This window comes from Antechinus flavipes, chromosome 6, assembly GCF_016432865.1.
Source record: "Antechinus flavipes isolate AdamAnt ecotype Samford, QLD, Australia chromosome 6, AdamAnt_v2, whole genome shotgun sequence".
In the NCBI taxonomy this organism is placed as follows: domain Eukaryota; kingdom Metazoa; phylum Chordata; class Mammalia; order Dasyuromorphia; family Dasyuridae; genus Antechinus; species Antechinus flavipes.
The window spans coordinates 65,624,143-65,638,350 of NC_067403.1; the positions used below are offsets into that span (position 1 = coordinate 65,624,143).

Genomic DNA, 14,208 nt, shown 5'->3' on the forward strand with positions numbered 1-14,208 from the left:
CAGGTAATAACAGCTCTTACCTTGGGGCAGATGTTGCTGAAACAGAGGTGGTGGAAGAAGGAGATCTTGAAGCCTCATGCCCAGGGGATGTGATGTTCACAACTCTGGCTACAGCTTTTTCAGCTCTGGTACAGTTTAAAGGAGAGGAATTCTTTCCACGCACAGAAGCTGCTGCTTTCAGGAGGTTTTCGGCAGTTAATGAAACTCTTTCCAATGATTTTTCATCAGTAGTTGCTGTTAAGTCTTCATTACAAGTGTCACTTTTGTCATCATCTATGACAACTATATTTTTTGGCATCTCTTTGAACTGATATACAAGCCTCTGCCCTTCTACCTTCGCAAGAATCCCCCTTTGGTAGTAGTATCTGCAAGAATAAAGCATCAAATGATACGATTTTGTTAAATATTTTATATACAACATTTTGTGCTAGTAATATAAACAATATAGATATTATAGCCAATTATGTTTACATTTCATGCTCTTAATAAATAGGGGATTTATCATACACTGGTATTAATTACACTATGAAACTAGTCATGTTCGGAAGCACTCCTAAACCAAGACAATAGCTGGTTTTAGTTTCGGGTCCTATCAAACTGCACAGTTTCAACCTGAACACTATGTGTCTGTAGGATTTCCCCCTCCCTCCACCTCTACATAGCATCTTGAATAGGTGTGAAAAGCCCAGGAAAATAAAAGGGGAGGAGTAAGGAGCCTGTCATTTGGCTGAGAAATGATTTCCTGGCTCCTTGAGACTCCCCACCCCACAATTTTCCCCCATATCTGGAAAAACTAAAAAATGTTTCATTGTACATTATTTAATGTATATAAATTACAAATAAAATGTTTCAGATAAGGTGTTCACGTATCACTACTACGTGGCTTTTATGTCCCCAAAATTACTTTAAAAATATGCAATTGCATACTTTTGAAGTATTCAAATAGCAAATTTTTATGAAAAAATGATATCCACAGTATCCAATCGTTACAATTCCTATATAATAAGGAAAAGCAGGTACAGTACAACTCCCAAATGCAAAAGCAAGATGAATTTCTGCCTCCAGGGATGCTGCCATTTTCACAAGAGAAAGAAGGGTTCAGTGCCTTCTTTGCTTGTGGACTTTGTTGACTTTTGATCTAGTAGTTGGTAGGTAGGTTCCTGTCCTCCTGCCTAGGCCTCAAAGGACTGGGAGTGGAGTGGATACTGGCAGTAGCATTCATTAATTCCTGTAGAGATCAGAAACAAGGAGCTTATTGCCCTGCTTGCTCAAAAAGCTCAGGACAGAGAAGAATAAGAACAAATCTAAAGGTCTTAGAAAGAATTTATTTGACTCCTTTTAGCCCTAGAGTGAAATGCACAAAAGAAGGTGAAAGTGTTTCAAATAATAGTAAATTCACTACTTGGTTGCATCAAGCAGATTTTTCATAAATGATACACATACCATTATATTCCTACTTCTCTAACAAACCATCTACTCAATCTCTTTAGCAGTGAAATACAGCTGGAAACTGTTTTAAGTGAACTTAAAGGACCATTACTAAGATTAACAAGCTATGACAACTAACTGCTAAGCACTATTTCTATTCTCCCTGCTGCCACCCCTCTCTTATCCCAATCTGGACTCCTGCAAAATGATTAGACCAGTTGATACACATATGGAAGGAAACATTCATATACTTCAAGTTGTTCTCGAAAACAAACAACAACAACAACAAAAACCTCACGACTTTCAATAAAATAGACATTTCTCCAAATACTATAAAGATTCTGGACAAAATGTCCAGAAAATATTTTAAAATAAATTCAATTAGCAATTCAATATGTCACTGTTCTCTGAATTAAGCATTTTAAAATTTTAATGTGGAAAACAACAAATGAAATTGCATATAATGATGTTCTAAACCCACAAATGAACTTAAAAAAAAAATACATTTCCCCAATAAGTTACCCTCAAACAACCCACCACCACCAGCAACCAAAAAACATCATTTTATTCCACTGCTTAAAAATTTCTGGAAATGCTACAACTCTCAATTCTTGGGTTCATCCAAAAAAACCCACATACAGTAACGTAACATTACTGATATTCAAAGGAGACACCTGCACAAAAAGTGAGCCTAAGTTAACATTTGCTTGATATTGTTGATTTAAAACTCACCAATTACTGAGATTTTCTTTATTTTAAAAAGTGTTTTTTTTATTATAGAGCTAAGGAACAAAGAGAATGCTGCTTCACTTCATTGCTGTCCAGTAGTTCAGAGGGTATGTTTGTATGGTTTTGTTTTTTTTTACCTCAAGGCCCTTCCCATAGTTTCATAGTTCATGTCTGGCTTGTTCTTGTGCTTTCCCCATAACTTGGATACAGCTTTGGAATCCACAAGCTTGAATATCCCCTTTTCTCTCTGCGTCCATTTAATATATCGAGGACAGGTATTTTTGTCCTGCAGGAGATCTAAAAGGAACTCCCACAAATATGTTGTGTTACCTTTAAAGACAAACATAAAAAGCAATTTAGACATGTACACACTTAGAATAGCAAAATGGTAACTTTACTGTGTCAAATAATTTGCAACATTATTACTTAATTTGTGTATTTAAGCAACAAAAGAATAAATGTATACACCAAAGTTCGATTAAGAAACATCACATTTGTTTATATTGTCTCAAAGCCTATATTACAGACCAACAATGTAACTAGCTAAAAGTCTTAAATTCTGAATTTGTCTCATATCTAGAATTTCATCAACCTAGGAAACTTTTTGTGATGCAGATAAACAGTATCTGAAACTTGTTGTCTGAGACCCCAAAAAGCTAAATCGTCACAGAACGAGTGTAAGTCAGACTTCATGGCTATCCCAACCATACCCACGTCATCATGTCACCTCTAGAATTCAGTACTGTACATTGTCAACTACATGAGACCCCCAGAGACTTAGGACCTCTTCCAACAGTGTAGCTATGTCTGTACTGGCTAGCTCACATGTGGGGCTCAACAAGCAGGACACAGGAGAGAAAATCCTGCAGCTGCTAGAATCAGGTGTAAACAGGTTGTCCTTTTTACTTCCAGAATGACCCCAGACACTTATTTAAACTATCAGGGCCTTAGTTTCCTTATTTATAGAATGAGATTGGACTGCAAGGCCAGTCTTGTAAACTCTAAATTCCATGGCCCTATGAAAGGCCAAAGTCCAAACTTATATTAACTTCTGCCAGCCTTCAATTTTGTAGAGATAAGCAATCATGTAATGAAATTACAGAAATTCTAGATCACTAATCAAGTATTAGATAGCTACTTTACAAAAAAAAAAATTTTTTTCTGGAAATAGTTTCTTCAACGGTATTTATTTTTTATCAAAGTTTAAGCTCCAAATTATTTTTCCTTCCCCACTCCCCAAGACAGCAAGAAATCCAATACAGGTTAATACACATACCATCCAAATATATATTTTTAATGTCAACACATGGATAATAAGAGCAAAGCTTACCTCACATTCCTTTTTAAAATTTTTATCAATTCCCTCTGGTCAAGTAACTACCAATCAATTCAAAAAAGGCCTTTGAAAATACTTTCTTCTGAAAAGTCTTCCAGACAAACAGCTACCTATCAAAAACCTACTTCAAAGTACAACTTGAAATCTTTCAGGAGAGTAGGGTTGGTTATACAGCTCCTGAAGTCTACCATGTTGTACAAATAGTTACTATAATACTAAAATTAAAAGCAATCTACAAACTCTTTCAAGAATCACAAACAAATTTCATAGAACTGTAAGAACTTGGAGAAGGCCATCAGGCTGCACGGAGGAGGGATAAATAGGCCTAGGTCAAGAATAGAACATGTTAAAAATCTCATGCCAATTAGCACAGGGATCATGACCATAGGCATGTAATGGGAGAATCAGTCTCCCCTCCAGAAAAATTTTCTTTTATAACTCTATTCAAATGTCTAGTCTCAAAATTAACAATAACAGAATCATGAAAATCCTTCCATTAAGAATATATAAAAGAAATTAGCTGATTTAGGGATGGGATTTCAAGCAGGCAAGGATGATAAGCTTCAAACTAAATGATTAAGTTTCTAAATAATTAAGAGTTCACTAAACGAAATAACTTAAGTTAGCTAAATGCCCAATTTCTCAAAATAACATTTTCTCTAATTTCCATTTTTTTCAAATATTTTTCTTTTTTCTTTCTTTTTTTGCTTAGGCAATTGGGTTAAGTGACTTGCCCAAGGTCACACAGCTAGGAAGTATTGTGTCTGAGGTCAAATTTGAACTCAGATCCTTCTGACTTCACAGCTAGTGCTTTATGCATTGCACCATTTAGCTGCCCCCTTTTCAAATATTTTCAAATTAAAAATTTTAAAATACAATATCTTTTAACTATAAATAACTTGTTGATTGCAAAGGCTAAATAAAATGCTTCCATAAACTGGAAAGCAAACATTGCAACCCAAATTAAAAGACATTGAATCCAACAATTACATTCAACAATTATTAAACATAGTAATGCTGACAATTTTTAAATCATACTTTAGTTTTTGTTTTTATTGTTGTTTTTTAAACAATGATGACTCATGTAAGAGTATGACTTAAAAGACCTCAATCAATCACATGCAAAAAGGGGGAAAAGAGCTAATTATATGGAGAAAGACTACCAAAAATACTAAAAAGCTTTGGAGGATCAATGCAATGTATTGATACAAACAAGAATCTCATAAAATGAAAAACCATAGAGAAGTTGCAATCTACATCAGGAGAAATAATTACACCAATTAGATTACAAATCACCATGAGGAATGAAATATACCTCGATTTTCTTTAAATCATTCATGTGGGAAAAGCAATATTGCAATAGTCTTAGTAATCAATATTCTACCAGATGCTATACTCTGACCTCGAAGAGACAATTCCAAGCAAGAGAAAAATCTATTGAGAATTGTTTTTGTTTCTTTAAAATGTGAATAGATTATTTCTAAAGCTAAGTATCCAGTAAATATAGCTTAATGTCAGCTTTGGTCAGCACTATCTCAGGGTAGCTTTTAACAGATATATCTCCTGGAAATATTAAATTGGCCTGAATAAAATTTTCCCACTAAGTGAAATTTTACATTCTGAGGAAAAACAAGCCTTTGGAGCATGTTCTGCAACTTTCTTTAACAACAGTAGCTTCAAAATATAGTCGACAAATTAATGGAAAGGAAAATATATTCAGTACTACCACATGCATCTATATATAAAGTATACTTTTTTCCCCAAAAAGAAGTGCAGTCAATAAAATTTCTACACACACACACACACACACACACAACACACACACACTGTTACCTTTGCCTTCTCTAGGTTTTTTCTTGATGCCTAACTCAGGTGACCCATTGGAAATAGCTGGTTGTTGGGTCTTTGGTTTACGGCCAACTGTAAAAAATAAAATTTTAAATAAAATTATACAGTGGAAATAGGGAATATAGGCAGTGGAAATATAGCTCTAGACTTCCTTGAAACAGACATTGATTTGATGATTAATGCAAGCTATATGTTATTTAGTAAAGAGTTTTGAGAGTTTTTACATTATATTTTAAAAGCAATTTTAGATTATTACAGTTTGGCAGTAATCACACTTTAGGTAATTACTGTTACAGTGAGCGTTTCTTTAGTAACATATTTGAAAAGCAGTAGACAAGAATCCAACTATAAGTCAAAAAATCCTTAATTGCAAACTTTTTTGACTGATCAGAAAACAGTCTTTACCTAACCATATCTTCTCATTTCATGTGGGGTTTTTCTCTAATAAAAAAAATAAAATAAAATAAACTCCATATGAAATAAAAAGAGACTATCATTTTGAAAATTTTTCTTTTGACATAAAAAGCAAACCTGATTTTCTGAGCCAGTTTTTAATTACAGAGATGAATTTTCCCATTCAAAAAGCCCACAATTTAAAGTTGAAAGGGACCCTCAAGACCATGTCCTACCTTTTGCAGATGAGGACACCAAGAGCCCCACAGTGATTTGCCCGGGGTTACAGAGGTCTGTATGGGACAGGGCTAAGATCTGAACCTGGGTCTTGACTCTAAATCTGGCGTTCTTTCCACCCTTTCCTCCCGATGTTCTTCATCTTCCACATGGTGGTAGATCCCTTTTGAAGTTAACAGTTGTATAAATGGGCTGGATTCTTTCAATTCTGCTCAGCCATTTACTCAGAAGGCCTTACTGAAAGCTCCCTGAATGTGTATATATAGCAGAGTCACCATAAGTACACTGAGATAGTTTAAATCCTATTATAGGCAATATAACTTTAATAAAGTTTTTTTTAATAATACAATAAGGTTTGTAGTCTTAACAAACTGTCTAGAGAACTGGAATTTTAACATAGTTACAAGGAATTACAATTCCCCCCTAAAATCCTGAACAATAATGGAATGGGCAAAGCAGTAAGCTTCTCAATACAACAAGTGTACAAGCAAAAGCTGCACAACTTTTGTCAGGGACAATAATTCTCACACCAAGTACTTTATACTTATAAAGTCCTATCTGGAGATAGGTTTGTTCTACCTGTAGTATCAAGAGTCACTCTACTTGGAATATGAAGACCTGAATTCAGATCCCAGCTTCTCTGAGTTCCAATGTCCTCCATCTACAAAATGAGGAGACTAGACATGGCATGTTTCCAAGTTTTTTCCAATTCTAACTTTCCATTTTGGTAAATTGTTAAGTAAAATTTTGTCACAATGACCTCCTCAGAAACACATCTTTTATAATAGTGCAATAGTTATAATTATTGTACACTTGCTGTATCTGTTTCATTTTTGCAAATAAGAAATGTAATTTTCAATAATTTTTTTTCATCACATCAAAATCCTATCTCAAAAGAACAACATAGAACTTCTGCTGGAGTTTGTTATCACTGTATATGCATTCAAAAATACCAAAAATATCCCAATGATAACAATTAAAACATTATTAAATAATTGGATAACTCACCACATACTTATGACAGATTATAGGAGTGACAAATCTTTCGATTAACTTCTGGTTGATATTCTCACCCCCTCTGCTTACTTAAACTTTCTACTGACATTATTGTTATCTTTGTTCTATTCTACCTTGTAATCTGAAAAGAATTGGAATGAAGGCCTCTTTTATTCATTAAACTAATATTCCTGAAGGGGTAGCTCTTGAGAGCTGGACTCAAAGCCACGAAGATTTTGGGTTCAAGTCCTCTTCTTACACATTCTGGCTGCAAGATTTTAAACCTAGTTACTTCAAACCTTCCATTTTCCAGGAAACTAGGCTCTGGAGATCTGCCACCCTACAGTGTGTAGAGGGCGCTCTTTACCCAGGAGTTCAAATTGCTAACCTTATCCCAGAAAAGATTTAAGTATAAAAAGTCAACAAACTTCTTAGTTTGTACCTGTCTGAGAGACATTCCTATCTAGCTGCAGCACAGAACAAGTATGTGAGAAAGGTCAATAAGTCATATCCTGAGTCACAGTAGCTTAAAGTCAAGTACACTCTGACTTTCTCTGACTTTCTAGATCTGACAAATTCATATTTAAATACATGAACTCAAACATGATGCAAAATGAAATACATTAATAATTTCTATAAATCTGAAGCTACTTAGGAAAAACCAACTCCCCTGTTTTAGAAAAGAGGAAACAAGTCCAGGGAAGTTTACTTTTCCCAAGGTCACCTAGGGAATCATCAAAGGTGAGTTTTGAACCCAGATTCTCCAACTCCAGAGCCAGAACTTTTTCTTCAGAATCATGCTAATTTGCTCTTCATCATTTTTATTTCCTCAATCCATGTCTCCTCTTCAGTAGCAAGAGGCATATTAGATGTGTTTTTGTAACCCATAATGACTAATTTTTTTAGATTTCACCTCTGTAATTAAACAGCTCTGGTAAGTATTAACATCTAGATAACCTGGTATATTTTTAATTAAAAGTGTGTGTGTATATTCAAACCATAAAAAGATGTTTCTTCAAATTACTTGAGAAAAGTCCATTGATTTCTTACTAGTTTAAGCAACTTGTTTATATTATTCTTGCAATTAACAAGATTAACTTCTTTAATCTGGGAATTTCCAGTCTGTTGAATTCAAGCACAGAGTACACATTCCCCTAATATAAAGGCTTTCTTAAAAGCAAAAAACAAAAACAAAAAAACTTAATTTCTGTCTCCTTATGTTCTTTATCTAATCCTCAACCCAGATTCTCTACAAGCTCCAAGTATTTTCACAATGATAGCAAGGGTTCCAGTAATGGGGAAAGTTTGGATAAAACAGGCAATATCCTATTACAATCCATGTTTATTTATAAAGATAAGTGCTATGAATCAGATGCTTACATTTTATTTGTTATTATGTTTATATTATTTATATTGAATTATATTATTTACATTTACAAAGGTTCTTACTGATTCAAATGCTTAGTCAGTCTAAAAATTATGTTTAAGAACCAAAGTAAAATTTTAATTTGAATCAAGAAATCACTACTGCCTCTACCACCAATCAAAATGATGCACTTTTGTAAAGAAGTGATTTGGTTTTTATAGGTTCCAAATTCTTTTTTCTGAAGAAAAATACTAAAAATAAACTGTAAAAAAAAAAAAAAAAATTAACCTGCAACTTTAACCCAAAAAACCCACCTTTCTTCTTTTTCATTGGTTCATGGATATCTGGTGAGGTTGGAACAGGAGATGTATCCATAGGTTCAGACTCCTCCGTTGACACTTCCACTACAGTCTCTGTGATAACATCTGGTCTCATAGCAGCATGGATAAACTCTGGAGTAGACACACGAGGAGGAACAAAGACTTCCACTATAAAAAAGAAAAAGTTGGAAAAGTTAAATTTTTATCCCCTTCTCAATAAGTTTTCTGACATAGGCCTATTAAATTATGACTCAACTTAGTGAGCAGTAAGATATAAAAGACCAGACCATTTTTCATGCCCTTGGTCCATCTGTGGTTCTCACTCTAAAAACTCTGGAAGTAAAATAAGTATGGACTGAAAGGCATAATCGTGTACCACACAAACTGTCTTTATTTAGTGTTTCTCTGACCCAAAAAAAATATAACATTTGCTCATTGGTCATATGTAATATGTAACTTTATAGTTCATAGAATTCTAATATGGAACATATTCTCATGCAAAACTTAGATAACAGTGATCCTTAAAATAGCCTGTTTTACTTGAAGAATCAAAATACATACCTTTTTAACTATAAAATCTGGAACCCAGGACCATATTTGAGAAGATAAAAGACAAACCATCATAAGTCCTGCCATGATTTTTTTATACAGATGAAATCAAGACAAAAATAAAGAGCAGCATTCTTTTTGTGACAACTTTTCCCTTTAAAGTAAATATTCAGCCCAAGACACCTAGCATGGTCAAAGAGGGACAAACCTAGTTTCAACACTCGATGATTGAAGAATTTGATGATAAACCTATAAACTTTATGGGCAGCTAAGTGGAACACTGGACAGAATGCCATACCTGGACTCAAGAAAACTCATTTTCCTGAGTCAAATACTAGCATCTGAAACTTACTGTTGTGAGCCAACAACAAAATTACTGTTTGCCTTACTATTAGAATGAAATATTCAAAGGTTTAGCATAAATGTATGCACCACCTATAAATTAATCAGTGTTTTTGACCAACTAATCATACATGGGATTAGTGAATTATAATAATCCATTTATATTTTCATCTTTTTATATTCAATTTTCTTAAAAACAGAAACTCATATAATATAATTAACAATATTCATCTCAATGACAGTTCACATACCAGGACTTGTTGCATCCCTCAAGCAGGTTGGAGACTCCATATGAAGCAAGGCTTCAGCAGCTTCAATGGTCTTATCTGTGCAGTGGACATTACTACTGTGAACTGATGCTTCAACTACCAAAAAACAAAAAACAAAAAAAACCTCCCTTAGTCATTTCAAGTATATAATTATTTTAATGTATTTTTTAAAAAATCACTCTAGATAAAAAGTTCTAAACATCAATAAAATGATTAGTATACATTGATTAATCTTGAGTTCAGTCTTTAGAAGTTTCAAAGCAATGGGTAGCATATCTAAGCTTCCAAAATGGATGTTAAGGGAAAAAAAGGGGGTGAGGGGATATCTGAACTCTGAAAATCTTGAAATTTGAACTCGTGTCAATTAAGTCAAAACTAATGTTGCATATTAACTATTCTATGAGGTGGAAAGTATTCAGATCAATGTGCCATGTCTATTAAATATAATGTCTATTAAAGCCAAACACAACTTTAATCCCATTCAAAATAATGAAATTGTACTATTAGCCAATAGAAATAAATTCAAATTTCTGTGTGATGATGTCATTTATATACCTTTCTGGTCATCAATGACAAAATTATCTAGATAATTTAGAGACATCTTATCAACAAAAATTCCACTGAAGATAGAAAAATCAACCCTAGGATTAAAAACATTCCACCTCATTAGGTCAAATCATTGCCATACCATCTATTGCAACCTTTCCCTTCCTTCTAAGGGATCTTTCTGAATGCCTCAGGAGAGGAATTCCCTTTATTCCTGTGGAGTAGTCCATTTGCTTTGTGGGAAACGGATGAATCCAAGCTTCATAATTACATTAAAATAAAACTTTTCATATACTGACAAGTCCTTAATCATAAACACAATTAACATAGTAAAAGAGTTTACTACTAGTATATGATGTTTGTTATCAGATGCAGGAAATTCACTTTTTATGAACTACTACCCAATTTTTACAAAATTACATTGGGTATAAGGGGAATAGGTACTGAAAACATGTGCCTTTATATATAAAAAACAATTTCTATCCAATTTTTAAGTTAAAAGAAAAACACCTTAGTCCATCTGGAATTTTAAATGCTTCTAACTAATCCTGCTACTTTCTTCTCATCAGCTCCAATTTTTTGGATAACATTTTTAAATTCAGTGACCCTCATAACCACCTGTTGCACATCATCTACACTCTCACCAAGGTAGCTGTGCCTCTGCAGTTGCTCTTTCCATTTATGGAAATCTGCTCAAAGCTCAATCGTTCCAGAAAGGCAGCCAACATCTGAGTAAATCTATCTTTAGGTGACCCTGCTTACTCTATCTGAGGCTTCACTAAATTAAAGAGTATTCAATTAGTAGTACTTCTATTAACTTTAAAAAGCTTATTCACAAACAAAATAAAATCTTTAGGCCACAGGTCACCTAAAAGAACATAATAATAGACCTATCCAATATCACATTTTAATGCTATAAGTTAAGAAGGGAAATTCTATATTCTAGAATCCCCAAAAAACCTTATCTAAATAAAACAGCAGTCACCTACTCATGACATATACGCATTCTAGTAATTTTACACTGTTTAAAAAAAGAGGCAATCATTAAAAACAAATTCCTTATGCAATCATTTTATTAGGACATAGATACCCTAAAGTGCCTAAAATATATATTTTGAAGTGGGGGAAAAATTTACATGTGAATTCTGTTTTTATAAAGTTAAGAAGGGAGAGGATATTGTATAAATATGCTCCCAAAACCACATTTATATTACCCTTGATTCTTACTTGGATTAAGGTTAACATGCAAAAACCAAAGTTCACTTAACCTCAAGTTCATTAAAACCCTGGCATACTCCTTTAAAACCAATTTTCTACTCCTCACATAGAAAAAAAGTAAAGCTAAACAGAATACTTTGTTCCAAGAACCCAAGTGCATATTATCCAAAGAAAGATTTTGTTCTCAAGATCAAACATTTTCCCTCTAGTCAAAATAATGTGAATTTGACTAGCACTTGAATATACACACATTATTCAGAGAGGAAATGTTCAACAAAGTTTGTATATTAAAACATTCATTTTTCACTCAGAATCATTAACATGAAGGAAATACTTCATGTAAGTCAGGTTATGTTCAAAAAATTGAAATATGCAAATGACAACGCATATAAATGCAAACAACACAAGTGAATGGCAGGAATATTTAGATACTGAAAAAATGTGTAGCCCTAATAATTTTTTAAATGCATAATGTCATTTGTTATGTAGATACTTTTTCTTAAATACTTGATAAAAATTTACAACACCCTCAAAAATATAAAATTCACTTAATTAAAATCCTAACTATTTAAACAATCCTGGAGCCAAATGCAAATTCTGAAGAGAAAAAAAAACCAACTGAGTGCAAACATTCAGCCAGGCATTCTGATGGACAAATTATGTCTGCTTTTTCCTGTTCTTACATTCAGCACTTTAATTAATAGCCAAGTATATATTTTAGATTGCCTTCAAACCATTCATTTTCATATCAATAAGTTTATGGCAATAATGCTGACTATGATCAAACAGAGCATGAGGTACATGCTCAGTCTATTTAATCTCATAAAATCCGGAGACCACCTGCACTGCCATTTATCTATTTCCTATCAGCATTCCACAATGTAAATCAAAGTAATCACAATGAAATGACAAATTTCAAATATGCCTTTATGGAATATTTGGAAAGAGATGTTCCTAAATGTTTTAATGTCGAAGGATAATTGTGGAAGATCTAAATCAGCATGTGTGTAAGTAACCAGGAAATACATCAATATGAGTGAAGGAAAAAGGAGAGAGAATAAAAAAACAGGACAAAAAGGGAAAGGCTGACATTTGCAATGATAGGAGCAGTCCAACTCACACCAAGAAAAACACTAAGGACTACTTAATAACTATTTCAAAATCTCTCCATCCCAAGTTTATAATCATAAATTTAGTGCTGGAAGAAAGCTCAAGAGTTCATTTGGTCTAACTTCCTTCATTTTACAACTCAGAAACCTGAAGCCCAGAAACATTAAATAAATTAGCCTGAATCCTATAGAATGTAAGTGGAAAAGCCTGGGACTGAAGCCCAGGTCCTCTGCCTCTCCCTCTCTTTTATCTACAAAAACATGGCTTTTAAATCTGTTATAAGAGACAATTATATGTATAAGGGTAGCAGAGGGATATATATGTAAATGAATGTGTCTAAGGAAAGGCATCAATAAAGAAAACTTAAAACCTACCGACTAATCCAAATGGAACACCATTTGGTGTTGTGATTGATCACCAAAGAAACAAAAATTTAGTGTCTCTAAAAATATTTAAGAATTACTTTGATATTTATCGACTATGGTGTTTTATCCATATCAGTAGTTCAATAAATATCATTAAGTTTGAACTTACTAGTGTGATCATAATGGTGTGCTATATTTTTTACAAAATGCTTAAGTCAAAAATCAAATTTTATCTTTCTTTTAAAAACTTGATTTATTGGTCAATATTTTTTAGAAATATGCCTGGAAGTCTCCCGCTAAAAACTTAAGATTACCATGGCATAAGAAATCTCCAGTGAGGGAAATTTCCTTTACCAATGTAGGCTGGCTCCTGTTCAGAGCTAAAGATAAAGACTAGAATTCAGGCAACTCTTTTTTAGTCTCTCCTAGTTGCTATTGCCAGTACTCCAAAGGGCCGGATAGAACAGGGACAGAACAAGGAACAGGTGTGAGGGAACAGATTCAGAAAAGGGAAAGTTTTATTAACAAAAAAAAAGTTGCTTGTGTCCCTATGCATTCTCTATTGCATACCCATGTTCCATTTCTTTCTAGTCCAAGAGAGTTATATGGTAGATTATTCCAAGCTCTCTCTCTCACTCAACAGCTGTCAGAAAACACCAAACTTGGTCATTCAGTCTGACAAAAGGCATACTTTAGGGAAGAGAATCCCAGCAATAATCTAGTTCATAACAATGTTGTTGGAGCAAAACTAAAAGTTTATTTAGAGGGCAATAAAAGAGTGAAAAAAAATTTCACTAATTACTGTGCCTTTAATCAGCAAGAGAATAAACATTTACAAGGTCATTATTCAACAGCAATCCCTTATTTACAATAGTTTAGCCTTTAATGCCCTGAATCAACTATCCTAATAGCAGATTGAAAAGTTAAATGCTACAGTCAATTTTCAAAATCAGTTTTTGCTCAGCAAATAAAAATTGAGTAACTATTTTCCTCTATAATATATAAAACCCGTTTCAAGATTATGATTACTGTTTGACTCAGAATAACAATTAAAATTCAATGTGGATCAATCTAAAGGACAGGGTTTAGGAGAGGACTATTAGATTTGAGACCAAAGGACTCTCACTCCCAATTCCGCTGCTTGCTTGCTTGCTAC

At 33.4% G+C, this 14,208-nt stretch overlaps 1 protein-coding gene across 2 annotated transcripts in view; it reads right to left on the reverse strand.

The window, feature by feature from the left end:
- The window catches only part of ELF2 (E74 like ETS transcription factor 2), a 60,205-nt gene that overhangs the window by 8,718 nt on the left and 37,279 nt on the right, over positions 1-14,208 (reverse strand). For both annotated transcript variants that reach the window (XM_051965408.1, XM_051965409.1), the window contains 5 exons: positions 9,796-9,909; positions 8,648-8,821; positions 5,327-5,413; positions 2,295-2,487; positions 21-365 (listed from right to left, as the gene is read on the reverse strand). In XM_051965408.1, the coding sequence (XP_051821368.1) occupies positions 21-365; positions 2,295-2,487; positions 5,327-5,413; positions 8,648-8,821; positions 9,796-9,909 (913 nt within the window). The remainder of the gene's footprint in view (positions 1-20; positions 366-2,294; positions 2,488-5,326; positions 5,414-8,647; positions 8,822-9,795; positions 9,910-14,208) is intronic.